This window comes from Halichoeres trimaculatus, unplaced genomic scaffold (genome assembly GCF_033239565.1).
Source record: "Halichoeres trimaculatus isolate MK-OKI-2021-1 unplaced genomic scaffold, fHalTri1.1 fHalTri1_scaffold_17, whole genome shotgun sequence".
NCBI lineage: Eukaryota > Metazoa > Chordata > Actinopteri > Labriformes > Labridae > Halichoeres > Halichoeres trimaculatus.
The window spans coordinates 30,332,308-30,351,438 of NW_027437195.1; the positions used below are offsets into that span (position 1 = coordinate 30,332,308).

General features: G+C 40.0%; 1 protein-coding gene across 2 annotated transcripts in view; it reads right to left on the minus strand.

Moving 5' to 3' along the window:
• The window catches only part of uggt1 (UDP-glucose glycoprotein glucosyltransferase 1), a 40,998-nt gene that overhangs the window by 1,635 nt on the left and 20,232 nt on the right, over positions 1 to 19,131 (minus strand). The window contains exons 17-39 of one of the 2 annotated variants that reach the window (XM_074691679.1): positions 17,643 to 17,774; positions 17,295 to 17,459; positions 16,546 to 16,666; positions 14,464 to 14,562; positions 14,286 to 14,309; positions 13,776 to 13,870; positions 11,770 to 11,976; positions 11,523 to 11,654; positions 11,296 to 11,426; positions 11,119 to 11,214; positions 10,938 to 11,040; positions 10,743 to 10,822; positions 9,223 to 9,412; positions 8,856 to 9,014; positions 8,695 to 8,780; positions 8,479 to 8,563; positions 6,339 to 6,427; positions 3,514 to 3,618; positions 3,288 to 3,372; positions 2,523 to 2,705; positions 1,417 to 1,577; positions 1,206 to 1,320; positions 787 to 903 (exon numbers count right to left, since the gene is read on the minus strand). In XM_074691679.1, coding sequence (XP_074547780.1) covers positions 787 to 903; positions 1,206 to 1,320; positions 1,417 to 1,577; positions 2,523 to 2,705; positions 3,288 to 3,372; positions 3,514 to 3,618; positions 6,339 to 6,427; positions 8,479 to 8,563; positions 8,695 to 8,780; positions 8,856 to 9,014; positions 9,223 to 9,412; positions 10,743 to 10,822; positions 10,938 to 11,040; positions 11,119 to 11,214; positions 11,296 to 11,426; positions 11,523 to 11,654; positions 11,770 to 11,976; positions 13,776 to 13,870; positions 14,286 to 14,309; positions 14,464 to 14,562; positions 16,546 to 16,666; positions 17,295 to 17,459; positions 17,643 to 17,774 — 2,760 coding nt within the window. The remainder of the gene's footprint in view (positions 1 to 786; positions 904 to 1,205; positions 1,321 to 1,416; positions 1,578 to 2,522; positions 2,706 to 3,287; positions 3,373 to 3,513; positions 3,619 to 6,338; positions 6,428 to 8,478; positions 8,564 to 8,694; positions 8,781 to 8,855; positions 9,015 to 9,222; positions 9,413 to 10,742; positions 10,823 to 10,937; positions 11,041 to 11,118; positions 11,215 to 11,295; positions 11,427 to 11,522; positions 11,655 to 11,769; positions 11,977 to 13,775; positions 13,871 to 14,285; positions 14,310 to 14,463; positions 14,563 to 16,545; positions 16,667 to 17,294; positions 17,460 to 17,642; positions 17,775 to 19,131) is intronic. The other variant, XM_074691680.1, reaches the window with a different exon arrangement.

Genomic DNA, 19,131 nt, shown 5'->3' on the forward strand with positions numbered 1-19,131 from the left:
TATTTTATAAAGATAAATTAATAATTTTAATAATTGAAAAATCAATTCAAATAAATAAATAAATAATTTAAATAAATAAAATATATTTTTAATAAATGCTTTAATAAATAAAAAATAAATAAAATAAATAATTTTAAAAAATAAAATAAATAAAATAAATAAATAAAATAATAATTTAAATAAATGAATAATTTTAATTGAAAAAATAAATAAGTATTGTTAAAAAAATAAAAATTTAATCAACTTAAAAATAAATTCTTATCCATCTTTTGATGAATTTCAACATTTTGTGAATATTCTGTTTGTGTTTTAAGTGTTGTATGGTAATTTTACCATAAATTATATAAAAGAAGCTACTACTCAAATACTCAGATCTTCACATTTATGCAGGCACTCTCTTAAACCCTGGCCTGACTGCCCTCTGGTGGCTCACATGAAGCATGACAACACTGTGTTCTAACCCTGCTGAAGTATAAAAGTGACTTTAACACGTTGTGAAACACTTTCCAAACTCATGTACTATCAAAAATCAGAGCATTTTAAGAATTATAGACAAACACTAACGTTAATTTGATGTAAAACTATACAAATAAAAAGTATTTGATCTGTTTTTGTTTTTTTGCTGAAGACTCTGAGGTGACTACACCAGGATAACAACAGTGTCAGTAGAGGCAGATTCATTAGGAAACACAGAAACATGTGACCATATAAAGAAATCTCCCCTAATTAAAAAGTAAAATCTCTGTTGAATAGTTTATGTTGTCCACAAACATCAACACTTCTTACCAGATCGATGGTCTTGGCGCTTTTCTTGGAGCTGTCGTCACACCAGGTCTCACACCACAGCCACTCCTGAGGCAGGGACTTGATGGGGACCTGGTGGATCATGTTGTTGGGGAGATCCTGAAAAAAGAAAAAAAGAGGATTGAAAATGTGAAATTTATTTTCATGAGGAGACTTTCTGTCAAAGCTGTGGACTCGTTAAAGTTCAGTTTGTACTTTTAGAAGTTAGATCTACAGCGTGATGATCTGCTGCCTCTGTTTTATTCTGTTTCACAGGACAAATAAAAAACAAGGCGAGGGTTTTTAAAGCTCTCCTTGTTTGAGTTTGTCTTTTTCTATTTCTGTCTCACACAGCGTGGAGAGGGGAGTCAGAGAGTCAGACCTCAAATATCAGAACAACCAACAGGGACAGAGTCACAGACCTGGTCCAGGTTTGAGAGGCTGTTGGGGTCTTGGCTGAGCCCCTGGTACTGTCCTCGGAGTCGATCTCCTGCAGCGATTTTCCTGAACTTCTTCAGGTCGACCACGTACAGAGCGCTGCGGCGAGACAAAGAGCACAACGCATGAAAAATGCATGAGAGCATCAGCCTGTGTGTGTGTGTGTGTGTAACGTGAGGAAGTTTCTGTTCAGACCTGATGTGGTATTTGCGTCCGGCGAGATGGCTCGCCCAGTAACCAGACTTCCAGAAGCGGTATCCGTCCATCTCGCGCCGACTCTCGCAGAACGGAGTGTAACCGTACGGAGCGCCGTCCAGGTCGAAATCACGCAGCTCCTTCAGGTCGGTTCTCACGATCTGTGGAGAGAAATCAAAGCTTGATTTGGTCGTTTGATTTAAAATGTGCTGAAATTATGAGAAACTTTAAAACCTTAAAAATGTGAAAGACTCGCCTTCGTTTCAACAACGGCTCAAAGAAAAAGGAAATAATTTACACTCGGAAAGATTGTGATACCGATTGGCTAACAGAGACCTCCTAAAACGACACCTCTGCTGACAGTGATGACGTGTTTTCAGGACTATCACTGATCCACTTCATCTCATTGAGACGCACAAATCATACTCTGACACCCCTGACCTGTCACGAAAAGGAAGCCGGTAAAAAAAAAAAAATGCTGGGCAAGTTAACGCGTTATTTTCGCGTTAACCCGTCAATTGAATATTTTATCGCACATGTTGCTCACATGCTTTTATTTTGTAAATGTCTGTTGCTGACGCGGTGGAACCGGAAGTGAAATTGGCGGAAAAACGCGAAGAGTAACCAAAACAAGCGTGGAGAAGATGGGCACCGCCACGGAACTTAAAGGCGCTCGCCGCTTAGTGTATCAGTCCGCACGCCCGGCGTGCCAGATATAAACAAACGCAGGTAGTCTGCCAGGACGAAGAGACACGATGAGAACTAGAGCCTTATTTCGCGGTGTTTTTGTGTGAAAGTAACGCGCTGAAAATTCTCTAAATAAAGCGTGAATGCAGACTGGTATCAGATTTTTTCTGTGGGAGTCCGTTTATTTGTGTTTTTGATCAAGTAAAATATGGCCCCGTCTGAGTGCAGAGGAAACCTGCAGAGGAGCAGGGAGGGGGTGTTTGGTGCGAGCGCTCTGGGCGTCTGCTGCACAAAAACACTGCTGTAGGGGTAATTTCTGCCCTAAACCTTGTGATAGGACCCAACTTGTTCCATCCAGGAGGATCACTTTAATAATGGTCAAACAGATGTTGAGAAATGATAAATTATCGTCTGCTCACCTGGTCGGCATCCACAAACAGGATCTTGTCGACGGCGAGAGGGAACAGCACGTCCAGGAACAGGATCTTGTAGCCCCAGATGATCCTCTGCTTCTCGGTCTGTTGGTGAAGCCAGCGCGGCCACTTGTACTGGACCAGCTCGTACTGGAAACCGTACTGCTTGGCCATGTGGGGGATGAACTCCTGCAGAAGAACGGGGGACGTACCAGGATAGTATAAAACCTTTAATCAGATTAATGATCAAAACTTGACATATGAATTAATTTAAAGACTTAGAAGAAGAAATCCCAACATTTTGGATCAGTTTATTCTTGCGTCAGTATTTGGGAAACATTTCTGCCTACAGATCTCATCTCTTGTGATCACATGATTAAAGTTTCTGCTGTTTTCTTTCATAAACTCTTGATGCTGAATCTCACAGCCCACCCTGACAGACTAACTCTGTGCTGTTGTGTCTTCTCTTCTTTATCTTCAGTGAATGTAGAAGAGTCACAAAACAAACATTATCTGCAGGATAATGACGCCTGGCAACAGCTGAAAGCGATGAATAAAGCCCTGAGCCAAAGAAAAATCTCTGAAGCCGACTCCCTCATCAGGAGATCTCTCCCCCGCTGCAGGTTTCACCTTCATTTTTCACAGCTCCTGTTTGAAGCCCGCGCTGCGACGGACGGACAAAAGAGCGCAGCCGGCAGAGAAAATCTGCACATCAATGAGGAGAAGCCAGCTGATTCAGAAAGTAACACCAGAGGAGCAGAGAAATCCTACCTTGAAAGTGGGAGACAGGTAATTCTTTAGGAACCAGAACTTGACGGGAGTCTTGGTGTTCTTCAGAACTGACAGCATCATAATCCTGAGAGGGAGAGGAGAATTAAAGAGCGGCTGGCGACACAGTCTGGAGAACAAAGGCGCTGGATTCAATACGCTCTGTGTCCGTGTAAAAAGACGGGGATGTTCGATTTTTAACGACACTCTTTCTTTCTTTCTTTCTCACCTGAGGAACCTCTCGTACAGGTGCCCCGAGGCCACGGAGAAGATGTTGATCACGTCGTCCTTCTCCTGCTTCACCTCCTCTGACTTTCCTCCACCTGTAAACCCTCTGAGATGGAGGAAAAGCTGCTTACTTATTTTACAAACAGGAAAAACAAAGTGAAGGTTTTCTTCAATAAATCATTTACGCACTGACTACCACATAAAACAAACATGATACACAAAAAAACAAACGGCACAGGTAGACACTGCAAAAACTGAAATCTTAACAAGTGTTTTTGTCTTATTTTTAGTAGAAAATGTCTTTTTAGACTCAATCTGAGCCACATTCACCTGACCAGTCCAGAAAAATGTCTTATTTCAAGTTATTTAAAGATAAAAATGAGGTCTGAATTGCTGTAACAAATTAAATTAAGTCAAATCAAGTTGATTTTTGTCTTTAAACAACTTAAGTTAAAACATTTTTTCTGGACTGGGCAGTTGAATGGGACTCACATCGAGTATCATGAGACTTTTTTTTACTTAAATTAGTCAAAAACATTTGAAAATATTTTTTTTTTGCAGTCGATCTGTAACAAAAGATAGACAACATTACAGCTCTCCAAAAGTGAAGCCAAAACAACCAGCACTCCTCAAAGTGACTGACTTAAGGAATTGAGTGTTGTTATAGCAGCGTTTTGACCATCTGCAAGCTGAATGTCTCTGATTGGTTGAGCAGCCACAGTGTTTTTTAAACCCCTCCCCCTTTTGAAGCTCAAACATGGCGCCGTCTCTGCCATCTTCATGCTTTAGACTTGTGAGCACTCCCGATGATTCCCCACTCTCACCCTGTTTGGGGCTTTTAGAAACGGCTTTGACGTATTTTTTGCGTAAATATTTCTCATAAATACATGCACTTTATATTTTTTTAACCTACTGTTTTTGCCTTTACGTTCATTTAAGATTAAAGTTCCTGTGAGGAGAGTCTAGGTCAGGGGTGTCCAACCTGCGACTTGTGAGCCGCGTGTGGCCCTTTGCCTTTTGTCGTGCAGCTCTTCGATCCACTCATAAAATTGATATATTGTTGCAAACATTGGGATCAGTACTGATCAATACTTGGGTGATGAGATTGATACTTAAGTTTCAGTTTCCTTTCTCTTCATGTGCTCCCCACAATCGTTCATGTGCTCTTAGATAGATAGATAGATAGATAGATAGATAGATAGATAGATAGATACATAGATAGATAGATAAACCGATAGATAGATAGATAGATAGATAGATAGATAGATAGATAGATAGATAGATAGATAGCTAGATAGATAGATAGATAGACCGATAGATAAACCGATAGATAGATAGATAGACAGATGGATAAACCGATAGATAGATAGATAGATAGACAGATGGATAAACCGATAGATAGATAGATAGATAGACAGATGGATAGATAGATAGATAGATAGATAGATAGATAGATAGATAGATAGATAGATAGATAGATAGATAGATAGATAGATAGATAGATAGATAGATAGATAGATAGACAGATGGATAGATGGATAGATTGGATAGATGGATAGATGGATAGATAGACAGATAGACAGATAGACAGATAGATAGATAGATAGATAGATAGATAGATAGATAGATAGATGGATAGATGGATAGATAGATAGATAGATAGATAGATAGATAGATAGATAGATAGATAGATAGATAGATAGATAGATAGATAGATAGATAGATTAAACTTTGTCTCGTCTGCAGTAAAAACAGAAATTTGTCTTTGACACAGCTCCTAGTACAAATTTTAAACACACTTACAAACCCAACAAATCTTGCTTTGAAAACTGAAAATGTATTGATTTTTTATATCATGTCATTTCTTTTACGTGTAAGAGGAAGTGTGTTTTTGCATCTCTTTGTAGTACCACAGTAATTTTTGTGGCTCTTGGTCTCTGACTCGTTGTCCACCCCTGGTCTAGGTTGTTATGAAACACACTGAAATGAGTATAGATGCTTCAATATAACCTGAAAATGTAAATTAGCCAATCAAAAAAAAGAGTGACCACTTCTATACAGTTTGTTTGAGGTCTAAAATTACAGGCGGGGGCTCGTTGTCTGACCTTTTTCTACATATTAGACCCCAAAGATTCTGGATGGTTGGCCTGCCAAGAAAGTAGAGTGTTTTTCAATCTAGGAACACTTAATACACATGTACAGGTTAAATTCAGTAATGACTGCTGTGACCACAGGGGGCGCCAAAATCAACACCAACAGAAAATCTCACACAGGAGCTTTAAATGAGTACCAGTTAGTAAAAAGGACATTGTTACGTATCTAAACAGCAACTGTTAGAGTATTTTGGTTTCATTTTTATACAACGTGAGGAAGGGATGTGTCGTCCATCTTTCCACCAAGCGACATTTTTTTGTTGTTTCCTTTTGACTAAATCTGGGATAGGTCCCCAAATTACCGACCCGTACCGTCCCACTTTTTAGTTCCCTTCTGTTGTGGTGCCAGACATATTGATCCAACCCCAGCAGGTGGAGCTAGAAACACTGCAGCCCATTGATTGGTCAAAGAAGAACAACGTATAACCCTGCCATGATTATATCAACACTTGACTTCCTGAAGAGAACTTTCATTTGTTTAGAAAATGGCATCAACTAACATTGTCCATATATTTATTAGCAGGGTACACTGTGTCGCGCTGCTATGCCGTCACGCTGTTACAAGCTAATGTGGCGATCAGGCTTTACTGATCCAATCTGTACCAAACTGAACTGATCCTTACCGGACCACTTGGTGGAAACAGGTCTTTACATTTATCAACCAAACCGTTACCTGGTCAGAGATTTCCAGAAGCCCGTGTCGTTCTCCTCGGTGCCGTCACTCAGCAGCTCCTCGTTGAACTTGTCGGGTTTCTTCTGGACCTGTGAAACAATTTTAACCACGTTAGTTAAACAATAAACATCAAAGGACACCGTTTGGTTGGTTAGGAATAATCTGGGCACTGAAGTCTACAAAGGATTCAATAACGAGGAAGTAAACACATTAAACATGTTTGTACGCTACACCTAGAGGATCCTCAGACACTGGATGTAAAGCGAAAACATGTTTGCATGGGAATTCCTCAGGGAGAGTCAACACAAAGGAGAAAAACATTTTATATTTACATTCTTTCTTTCTGCCTTGATCTGTTAATCAAGTGATTTCATCGTTATATATTTTTAGCATGTTGTTTTTGTGTCTGTCAGCAAAACTCCTGAGAGTGTTGTTTTGTTTTTATCTCTTAGTTTTCTGCATGAAAGGGACATTAAAAGAAATATCTATTTACTTATGTATTCATGTAGATTTATATTTATGTTAAAGAGTGGGTACTGTGCTATTTTAAGTTGTTTTCTGTCCCTCTGGTGCCCCTGTAGTTTCTTTACATGATTCACAGCTCAAATAAGTCTCCAGTTTTCTCTCCCTGGTGGTTTAGAAAACCGTTATTTCAGCCTCTGTCTGAAACACTTTGTTTAAGCTGCTGTCTCTTTAAGGCTCCCTGCTCCACAAACCCCCTTCGTTCTGGTTGGTCAGGGGGTGGAGCTAAGGGCAGATCTTTGTGTATGAAGGGATCCTTATGTGATGACTTCATCATTTCAGTTTACAAACAGATTGAAGGATTTCTACAACGTGTGAGTATGCAGAGGTTTAAAAAATCATTTTGTCAGGAAGCCAACCCTTGGACGAAGACTTCTCTTAAACCTTGGTTTCATGTGATTACAGTTCATCGAACCAAGGGACCATTTGAGCTGTTGAGATGGATAGCCTATGATTCCAATTTCATTCCCAATAAGATTGACACAACATGCAAAAAGTGGGCAGACAACGGTCTGGTGAAACTCAGCGACTTCTATACAAGAGGTCGCTTTAAGAATTTTCAAGGGCTTAAAGACAATCACGGCCTAACAAACCGAGATTTCCACAGGTATCTACAACTTTAACATTATCCAAAATATGGACTTGGTAACCCTCTTCCCCTTGAGAGTTTGCTAGTTTTTGTTTTTGTTGGTAACTTTTGAGCATTTGAATATATAAATCAATTGTAAATAGTTTATTCTTGTCAATACTAGTTTTTCTGATCAAAGAAAATATGCAAGCAGCTTGGCTTAAACACCCAACCCTCCAGGTTTTCTTTCCTGTTATGTACTCTCTAATTTCTTTATGGTCCATAGTACAATGAGGTTTTTTAATGTTGTGGTTGTTTTACTTATACCATTATCTTATTTAATTAATTTAATTTAATTTAATTAATTTAATTTAATTTAATTTAATTTAATTTAATTTAATTTAATTTAATTTAATTTAATTGAATTTAATTTTATTTAATATTTAATATTTAATTTAATTTAATTTAATTTAATTTAATTTAATTTTTTTTTTTTTTTTTTTTATTTGTTTATTTTAACTTTTTATTCATTTTTCCCTATCAAAATTACACTTTAATTCATCAGTTTTCTTTATACTTGATAATAACCACAAAATTGCATATATGTCTTCACAGAAATATATTTGGTCTGAACTTGTTTGCACTCTTTCATTCTTTCATTTTGTGTGGGAAGGGGCATAGACATGCATGTAAATGTAGATGCAATTTTTTTATTATGTTACTACCCCTGACTTTCTAATTTTTGAAACAAAATTTGCTTTTCATTCATTTACATTATTTTGTTTTTCTTTTAAACTGCTTTCAAAAAATTTTTTTTATTTCTACCACATTGTATAACAATGGTCTGAAAATATCATGTGGTACTTGTTTTACTGTTTTTCTTTATTTCTAAAAATGAATGTAACTTTGTCTAGCTGCAAAACATATTTTAATTCTGCATTGAATAAAAACTTAAATATTAAAAAAGAAAAAAAAAACTTTTTGTCTGGATACCCCCTCTTTAATTTTTTAATTTTATGTTCTCGTCCTCTTTTTAAAGGTTAAACTGACCTTAACTTTGATGATCCTGCTCTTGAAATTATTCAGCACGACGATGATGTCATCAGAGTCGGCTGGAGAGTCGGTGCCGTCGTGGCTGCACCAGAAGAAAGACGAATATTAGAGGAAGGAGCCGGTTTGAGAATCACTGAGCAGCACAGGCTGATTTCTAGACTAAGAAAACATTTCAGCTCTGTAACCCGATAAAGTCAAAGTTTATCTTCTTGCCTGTAAATCTTGTAGATCTCATCAGAGCGACCTTTCCTCATCTTCAGGATCCAGGCGCCCGGAGCCGCCTTCAGCTGAAAGTAACCCTGAGGAGCAGATCAGAGGAGACTCTCAGCGTCTGTGCTTCAACAACTTTCTGCTCTCAGAGCTCAGAAACTCACCAGGTTGGCCATGACGATCGTATCCACGATGACCGGCTCGGAGGCGGTACCCAGGGTGAACTGGAGGCCTCGCGGCGGCTGGCCCGAGCTCACGTCGAAGCAGTGACCCTCCAACAGGAGGTGCTCCAGCTCGTACTCTGCTGCTACGATGTTCTCAACCTGCAAACACGAGGAAAGTCAAAATAATGAGGTTTTTAATCCATAAACTGATGACGAGCTACTGATCACAAACTTCTGGATCAAAATAAGGAGAAGGACAGGGTCAGTTCAGGTTTAGCAGCTGGAAACGTGCACAAACAAAAGCACTTTGAGAAACTCTCAGACTCTATGTTTGCTCTGAGCCCTCGCACACAAACCACGGCCGTACCTCCTCCAGGTAGATGTTGTCCAGGTCGTAGCGGGTGTGCACCGACTCCACCATCCAGCTCTCTGGGGTGTTGAGGTTCAGGGTGAAGAGCGGCGACTGAGGCATGTCCAGGAACTTCGCCATGGGGCCCGGGGAGAAACTACCATCCACCTGGAAGGCCACCTCCGGCTCCAACACGTACCGGTAAAAACTGGAAGAAAAACAAACAGTTAGTCCAAAAAAGCCTTTCTTCTAAATTTTATCTCTTCCTGTTACATTTCTTTCTTGTTTTTAGTTTTTTAAACCTAAAATCTGAGTTTGAGGGTTAAAACCTGCAGATGATGAGAGTATTGGTAATGGGATCTGGGATTTGCTTCGTGTCTTAAAATTCTACTGTACATTTTTTAAACTTGTCTAAAATATAAATTAAAAAAATGTAAGGAAAAACTGGAAAAAGCCCCGGACATTTTGGTTTTGTGGGCAGGAACCAGTTAGTTTTCAGAAAGAGGAAACTAACGAGATTGTTTTATGCAACTCGGGCGTCTGTTTTGTCTTTAAATGTCTTTAAAGGTAGGGTCTGCAGGAGTTTTCGTTACCTATAAACACAACAGTCAAACAGGGCTCCGCCTCCTTGGCTCAGGGCCAGCTGCAGCACACCCACAGTCTCCAAACCAAAGCTGTACTGTGAGTGAACACACTCTTTAACCCAGCAACCACCTTTAGCATCGCATTTCTACATGGGAGAGACTCTGGAGCCGTGCACCTGACTTAGCATGTTAGCACAAGCAAACCACAGGTATTTGACACATACCTGGTTAGCAAAAAAGCTAACTCACGTTACTCTTCATCCTTGAAAGCGAGTGAAACTGGAGCCAAGCTTCACCCTCGTTTAGGAAAAAGCTTTATCTCTTTGCCGTTTCATTTCCCTTTGGTTGTTTTTCTTCCTCCATGCTACGTCAGCTAGCGTAGCTGCTCTGATTAGCTTCTTTGACTCACTATTACCATGCAAAGTCACTTGCACACTAAGTGCGCTGTGATTGGCTGATGTAACCACGCTTACTCTTCACCTAGAAATGCCCCAAAACAACCAAAACATCAACATCCAGGCAGAGGAGGGAGGTTGAGGCAGACACAGACACTGATACACATGTAAAAGTTGATATTCCTGCAGACTTTACCTTTAAATAAGACATTTTTCTTTCTTTTCAGGTGAATGTGGTTCATATTCGGTCTGATAAGACGTTTTTTCCATCAAGATAAGATGAAAACTCTTCCTTAGGTTTCAGTTTTCCCAGTATAGATGGTAAAAGAAAAATGTTCAGAGACATTAAAGTCCCGAACAAAAGATCTGAGACACACACTTTTTCAAAACTTTGAGAATTTAGCGCATCATCTGAGGTGAAACCTGAAACATAAACCCTGAGAGTGAGACATAAACTTCCATCCAAAATCCTCTGATGCAGACTTTTCAACGCATGCTGATGTAACCGGGATGAAAGGTTTGTTTCTGATCTCGGTGAGCGCTCAGTTTCTGTCCTCACCTCTTCAGAGGCATCTCTGACAGCTTGGATTGACAGTTCATGAAGACGCGTAAGTTGACGTTTACCAGCTGCTTCAGAACCTGCAGGCAGAGACGGGTCAGACATGAGACGTGGACAGGGTCAGGATGAGGCCAGGTGTATCAACCAGACAGGTAAATTAGAGCTGTGACCAACAAGGGAGCAAACTCAACCCACCGAGAGGAGAGGAGCGAGTTTCTGAGCGTCTCGAGTCACAGGATCCACGACAGCAACAACATCGAAATACACGTCCCCCTCTTTAGGCCGAATCTTCACAGCGCTGCGAGGAACGAGCACATTAAGAGTTTAAAGGACAGAAAGGTGAAACAACCTGTAGTTCCTTTGAGAAAAACTCTACCTGTAGTGGTCGTCTGCAAAGTCGTACTCGATGCGAGCCTCGCCTTTCGGCTGAGAGGACAGCAGAGCGTCCACCTTCATCACCAAATCGCTGGCTCTGAGAGAAAACACACGTTTTATTCAACAACTCGTCCTGAAAACATCCAGAGTCTGCGCTCAAACTCAGGGTGACAACAACCTGTCGTCCTCCACGCCAAACTGCTGCACTTTGCTTTTGATCCGCTCCCCGGATGTTTTCATGATGATGCTCTCCAGCAGCAGGAAGTCGTCCTGGTTGAACACCTCCTCCTCCTCCAGCGGGCCTATGATCTGAAACAGGAGGGACAGCGTTAACCGACTCCTTCTCTTCATCCTGAAAGTTTCTCTCTAAGTTTTTCCAACAATGAGAAGACGACTGTGACTCACTCTTCCGTTGCTGATGACTGCTTTTTGTCCTTTCTTCAGTTTGAGCACGTCTCTGCAGTAGGCAGCGTGGGAGAGCAGGAAGTCATATTTCTGACCCTCATAGGCGCTCTTAAAGAGTGACACATCCATACCCTGAGGGGGGAGGAAACAGGAGACACGTTAAGGCAGCGAGGTCAGAGGAGACGAGGAGGAAGGAGGGGTTAATGCAGGACGAAATATGCATGAGTGTTTAATCCTAACTCCTCACCCCGACGGCAAACTCTCCGATGTCGGCTCCTTTCTCCAGAGCGCCGGCGGTCTCCTCTTTGGCCAGCTTGGTGATGAAGTTCTTGGCGTTGTTGGCGGACTGCGTCTGCATGGCGGCCCAGATCCCACGGGCGACGCGGCTCGTCTCAGCGGATGGGGCGGCTGACGGGTTGTTGATCATCCCCAGTCTGACGTTGTTGCTGGTTTTCTGGAGTAAAGGGGTCGGCGTTAGAGAAAGGAAAGATCCACAAATCAAACGCTTTGTGTCACATCAGAGAAAAAACACTTTTAATACATCAAACACAAACCTAAAACGAGATTTAAACACTTTCAGGAATACTTTTCAACTGTTTATCTGAGATCTTAAAGGTAATTTAATTCAAAGCTTCAGGGCCTGTGTCCACTGACCTGTTTTTTTTGCTCTTGCAGCATCTGCAACCTTAATTTCTAAACACTTCCTATTTTTTGTTGTGTAAGATGTTACACTGCAAAAAAAGGAAGTCTAAACAAGCATTTTTGTCTTATTTTTAGTAACATTTGTATTACACTTAAGATGAGCCACATTCACCAGAAAAATGTCTTATTTTTAAAGACAAGACACGTTTTATTTTTAAAACAAAATGAAGTCTAAATAGCTTGTAACAAGTAAAAAATAATCTGCTAGTGGGGGAAGAGAAATGCGGCCATTAAGTTTCTTGAAATAAGAATAAATGCCACAGTACAAGAAACTTTTTCTGTCTTAAAAAAATTTAAATAAAACATTTTTCTGGAGTGGTCAGGTAAATGTGGCTTATATTAAGTTTAAAAAGACATTTTTTACTGAAAATAAGACAAAAACACTTGATAAGATTTCAGTTTTTGCAGTGTAGTTGCTGAAAGAGGTCTCTTGATTACTGTTAACCTCAGCAGAAACCGTAAAGTATGTTTAAAAAGCTTTGTATGCTTTCTTTTGCATATAAGTCTCTTATTTTTGGAAAAACAGCCCCAATATGTAATAATGTAAAACATTTTCACTTCATTATGTGATAACGCTGCATTTCTTAATAATCTGCCGCATTTTGTAATAAACTTTTCAATGTAATATGTAATAAACTTTGTTATATTATGTAATAACTTCTTACTCTTTACATGCAGGAACCCGCATTTCGTAATAAGTGATGCAATATGTCAGAACTTATGACATAATGCAGCAAAGTTAATTACATTTTGGGTTCAAGATTTTATTACAAAATGCAGTGAAAATTAATTTCAATTGTTGCATATTGGGGCGTTACAACCCCGAATATCACCGTAAAGCTTGTTTTCTCTCCTTTATGGGGCTGTCTTAATGTTCTCTCTTGCCCATGTATTTGAGGAGTTACGGTATTTTTAAAAAGCACTTGTGAATAGGAGCCTTAATGCTCTGATGGATTTTGGAGCGTTAAGAAAATCTGCAAATGAGGTAAGAAAAAAGTACTTGAATGTTTTTTTATTTTATTTATAAAGACATAACTCTTATTTCAAAAAAACCTGTCAGATAAATTCATCTTACCTCACTGGCAGATGTTTTTGGTTTTTACGAGCAATTTAACCGTCACTTTTGTCTTTTAATATCTTAAAATAAAAAAAAATTCAAGACTTTTTCATGTGAATGTGGCTCAAATGATGTCTTACAGGACATTTTTACTGCAAATAAAACATAAAAACTTGCAAAGACATCAGTTTTTGGGATGCACAAATCTTAAACCCTGAAGTGATGTTACATTTGGTGTTACTATTAACGTCTTTGGTTATGTCAGTAAATATTTGCTGTTAGAGCAAAAAGAATAAGAAAAATCCATCAGTGGACTTTTGGTAAGACCAGACTTGGTGTTTCACTGTTTTTAGCCTTAAAGCTAAGCTAATGCTCTTTGCTTGATGTTAACCAGAAAACACAGAAACAGATTTCCTGTTTCCATTTTCCCCGATCACTGAAATCTCTTCGTGCTCTAATCTCTCGTGCTGTATCTTCAAAAGCTCTGTCCGTACCATGTGTCTGATGGCGTCATAAAGGAGCCGGCGTCCTGAGGGCTTGTCAAAGTCTCCGACCACCCAGAAGGTCACAGGGCGGATGAAGCCGTCGTCTGGCGAGCACAAAGACAGAGACAGAAGCTGTCAGAGATGATGCTGCACAGAGCGAGTCGTGAGGCCGAGCGGCTCTGCTTCTGATAAATCAGATCAAGATCTATGAGTGGTTGGCAAACTGAGCTGAAAGGAAAAACTTTTTATGATCGAATCAGTCTGTGAACTCTGGCTCGTCATGCAGCCAGGGCAGAAACACAGGATGGACCTTCATGCTCTCTACAGACGGAGGATTCAGAGCGAGCAGCTCTGTTTGTTAGTAGTTACACTTCAGGAGCTGCACTACAATCATCACATGCGTGATAATGGGCCGTCCGCGCCCTCCGGGGAGTGAAGCACAGATGGAAGCGTGATGGTTCACAGAAAACAGAAAGGACGAGAGCGGAGGAGAAAAATGTGGAGGAGGAGGGTGATTACCATGCCTGTTGGTGGTGGTCATCCCTGATGGAGGGACGGGTTTAAATCACATGAAAAGGAGGAAGAAGAAGAAGAAGAGGAGGAGGAGGAGGAGGAGAGGACAGAAGGAGAGTTTGAATAATCTGTACAGCAGCTTCCTCTCATTCAGGGTTTCAGCTCTGAGTCCAGACCGCCTCACCTTTCTTGGTCATGTAGTTCATGCTGTTGGCCACGGCGGTGCTCTTCTCTTTGGTGTCCAGGGTGGAGAAGCGAGCGTAGTCGTCGATGAAGTGGTTATCTGAAGAGAAGAGAAGAAGAGGAGTGTGACCCTGAGTTCACTGATCTGTTTTACGGCACGGAAACTTAAATTTCATGATGCATTTCATGACTTTTGGGGATAAATTGACAAATATCAATCCCTGTTTTCTTTTTACCAAACTACATCAGAGTCGTCTCTGATCAGATACGTTTCTGTTAGGGGTGGGAGAAAAAAATCAAAAATTGGAATATCAGGATTTTTTGTTTGACAATATAAAAATTGAGAATTTTTTTGTAAATAAAATTGTTGTTTTTTCTTCAAATTCTTCATTTCAGTCTTTGTTTATAGACTGGACTGGAAAATAGTTCCCGCTTTTCACCAGCAGAGGGCGAGATGTTTCTCTCTGACTCACGTGGTGTGCATTCTATGGGAAAATATGGCTCCTGATATAGTCTGTAGACATCATCCTCATCATCATGATTTAACTTTTTTGCAAGGTCTGGTGTTAAAAAAGGAAACGAAAAATCGTAAATATCGAAAAATTGCAATTTAAATCGAATCGGCACCCCAAAAATCGTAAAAGAATCGAATCGTGAGAATTACATATCTTCCCAGCCCTAGTTTCTATTTAAGTAAACGTGCATCTGTTGCATCAGAGACATAAGCCTATGTCACTTTTATCAAAAGCAGATCGAGCGGGACAGGAAGTCCTGCATGGAAACAGCCTAAAATCGTTGGTTGATTTTCAAAATAAAACAAAACGTGTCCAAATCACAGACTGTATATAGAGTGGACAGTGTGGCTCCACCATTTCCCATTGTATGGTTTTGAAGCCAAAATACCGTCGTCTCAGGTGCAGCCATTTTAGCAGATTGGAGCCAGAGTCTGTGCAGTAGAGACTGTGAGGGATTCTGGGAGAATCTGAGTGGAGCTGGGTGACTAAAATAATAATAATTTTATTTCTTTTGAGAGTCTAATCACTTCCTGACTCTACCTCCCGACATATTTTACAATCCCCGAAAAAAAATACACAAGATTGGCGCGAGAAACGTTACATAAAGCCTCGTTTTTAACCTCGTATAACTAATGAAAGCAAAACTTTTCAGAAAAAAGAGGACTTGGATACAAGGCAGCCAAATGATATCTTCAAACCACCACAACAATCAGACGTGAGAAACATTTCTACCGGGGTTATTAATTTTTTACAGTTTGACCACAGCCCATCTGGAATGACTGGGGAGATGGATTTTTTGACCTATACTGCAGCCAGCCACCAGGGGGAGCAGTTTTTGTGGAAACCTCACTTCGAACTGAGCAAATGACGTCCATTTTTTTTTACTACAGTCTATGGTCCAAACCAGATGGTTTTCATCTTGACTTCAACAACAAACCACAGCCGGGTGAGAAAAGCGCACAGTCAACACCATAGACTGTAAAAAATGGAAGTGAGGTCATCACAAATACTGCTCCCCCTGGTGGCCGGCTGCAGTATGGGTCAAAAACTCTGTCCCCAGTCATTCCAGATGGGCTGTGGTCAAACTTCCAAAAATAAAACACCTGGTAGAAATGTTTTTCAGGTCTGTATGCTGTGGTCCTTTTTATTGTGAAAAATTTCTTTTTCATTAGTTATGAGAGGTTAAAAACAGGTTTCATGTCACGTTTCGGAAGAAATAAAAACCTTTTGTCCCCTGGCTCCACTCAGACTATCGACTACTGCTCAGACTCTGGCTGCACGATGATGGTTTCAAAACCGTACAAGGTGGAGCCCCACTCTAGCCTATTGTTTACACTCACATGGTTTATCAAAGATGGCGGATAATTTCATGTTTTTGAAGTCTCAAAGTTTCATGTTTTTAAAATAATAAAACAGCTTTTTTATTATTTGAACTTTATTGAAGCTAAAAAAGTAACCAGGATGAAAACATGAGTAGATTTGAATAAATGAACCTCCCTGATGGTGTAAATTTCACAGTAATTTCCCCGTCAGTGTCTGCTTCACATTCCCCCTGTATGTGTACTCACTGGTGTCGGACAGGTCCAGGTAAGTCCTGCTGGGGGACAGCACTCTGGGGTTGATCCGAGGAACCACGTTGGGCTGATTCATGATGAAGTCCAGGACGTCGTGATCTGTCGCCAGCTCCCCCTGTGGGCCACAAAGAGCAAAGATTCAGCACGAAAGAGGAACGACTCAGTCCTCGCTGACGCCGCAGAGCCAGGAACCAACGCCAGCGCCATCTTTAAAGTCAAGCTGCTCGGTTTATCAGCTTTCCTACAGCAGCTTCACTTCCCCTCAACAAATTCAGATTAGAGAGTGAACAGGAGGAAACAACGAGCAGATACTTCTTCACTTTAAGACCCAACAAATCAGAGGCCTTTGAAACGACACACTCAAACATTTGGCTGCTGGGGGAGCTGGGAAAGATGGGAGATCTGTGACGACGTTGGAGCAGGAGCGCGTGGCAGATGGCGCGCTCACAGAGACGCAGCTTAACAGGAGAAATATTTCTCACTACGATCCAACACGTGTACGTGTTAAAATGAACAATCCTGGCTCCCATTAACACATCTGAAGCTTTTCTGTTGGTTTCATTTCCCTTTTCATCAAACTGCAGCAGCTCCAGTGAATGAAACAACAAATAAACACACAGAGAATCACAAACAATACGCCCACCGGTTTTATCTCTGTCAGGCTGTCGGCTCACTGACTGAACGTGTTTTTTTACAGCTGGAGGAAGGAGTGTTTTTATCTCAGACAGGAAGCTCAGACTGACCAGGTACACGGCTCTCTGGTAGAACGACGTGGTCTCCAGGATCTTCTGCATGGTCACCGTCTCCAGTTCATCAGGGTCCAGCTGCTCCCGCTGGTACGGGATCCCGTTGTACATGACCACGGGCAGCGGGCCCACCCCGGTCTGCTCATAGTACGCCCGTCCCTCCTGAAAGAGGACAGGAAGAGACGTTACCCCTCATCACGTCATCCTGTAACCCCCTCAGACTCAAACCCAGATCAGAGAGGGGTCTTCAGACCATGATCAGCGTTCAGCGTGCAACATAAACTCCCCTCAGTCTGTGAAACTGCCGTCATGATGCACTAAATGAAGGTGATATCGACCTCTCACCTTCCTGTTGCTGTCGTAGCTGGAGTCGGCTCCCAGCACGCTGCTGACCTCCACGTAAGGGAAGCGCTTCTCCAACACCTTCACCACGTCTCCAACGCTGAGTTTTCCACCGACGGGGATCCGGTTAAACATCTAAAAGGAGGAAAAAGAACAGGAATGAAAAATATCATCAGGTATTTGACGGATTAGCTCAGGTTGTTGTGTGTGAAAGTCTCTTTTCTTGGCTTCTTCATCTCTCCTGATGCACCCCATCAATACATCACCTAAAATCCTACATGTGGGCAAATTAAAGAAATAAAATAGTTACCAGACGAAACTTCTCTACTAAATCTCCTCAAGATTTCGGACGCAGGATTTATCACTGCAAAAACTAAACTCTAATCAAGTGTTTGTGTCTCATTTTAAGTAAAAATTGTCCAGAAAAGTTTCTCTTTTCAGGATATTTGAGGACAAAAATGATGCCTGAACAGTTTGGAAAGAGTAGAAAAAAACAGCCGATGAGGTAAAAAACATGTTTAGTTTAGTTTCTTGAAATAAGAACAATCCCTGAATACAAGAAACAAAACTAGTTCATCCGCCAAACCCTATTGGTAGATTTTTTTATGTAAATGTGGACCAAAATGCTTTACCAAAGATAATGTATAAAAACAATAAAAACCATTAAGTAAAAACACTAACTATAAGAAGAATAAAATAAAATAAAATAAAATAAAATCATTAAATTAAATTATCAAATTAAATTAAATTGAATTAAGTTATTAAATTAAATTAAATTAAATTAAATCAAATGATTAAATTATTAAATCAAATTTAAGTTATAAAAGAAAAGAAAAGAAAAGAAAAAATAATAAATTAAAATAAAAAATAAAATAAAATAAAAAATAATAAAATGAAATAAAATAAAAAATAATAAAATAAAATAAAATAAAATAAAATAAAAATTAAATCAAATTAAATTTAGTTAAAATAAAAAGTTTCACCACACTATTGGGTATCAAAAGCCATCCTAGATAAATATTTTTATATTTTGGATGTAAAATGGCCCAGGTCAGAGATGATAAAAGTTGGTTAGGGTTAGCTCTGATAAATAAGAAGGGGCCAAACCATCAAGAGCTTTAAAAACAAACATTAAAAGTTTAAAATCAATCCTAAAATGAACTGGAAGCCAATGCAGAGAGTTAAGACCGGGGGGATGTGCTCTCGTCTCTCAGTGTTAGTTAAAAACCGAACAGCAGCATTTTTCATAAGTTGGAGGCGACTAAGAGCAGATTGAGAGCCGTCAACATACGTTTTAACTTTATTGATTTGTGTATCAAATTTCATGTAACTGTCGAAAACCACCCCCAGACCCAGACTTTTGAAAGTTAGACTGAGTTTTGCAAACAAACAAGGTGCCAAAACCATCCGTCACAGTGTCCCAAAGACAATACATACAGTAACTCAGGTCTCCTTTTGTCTTTTAAAATCTTGAAACAAGATTTTTTCTGGA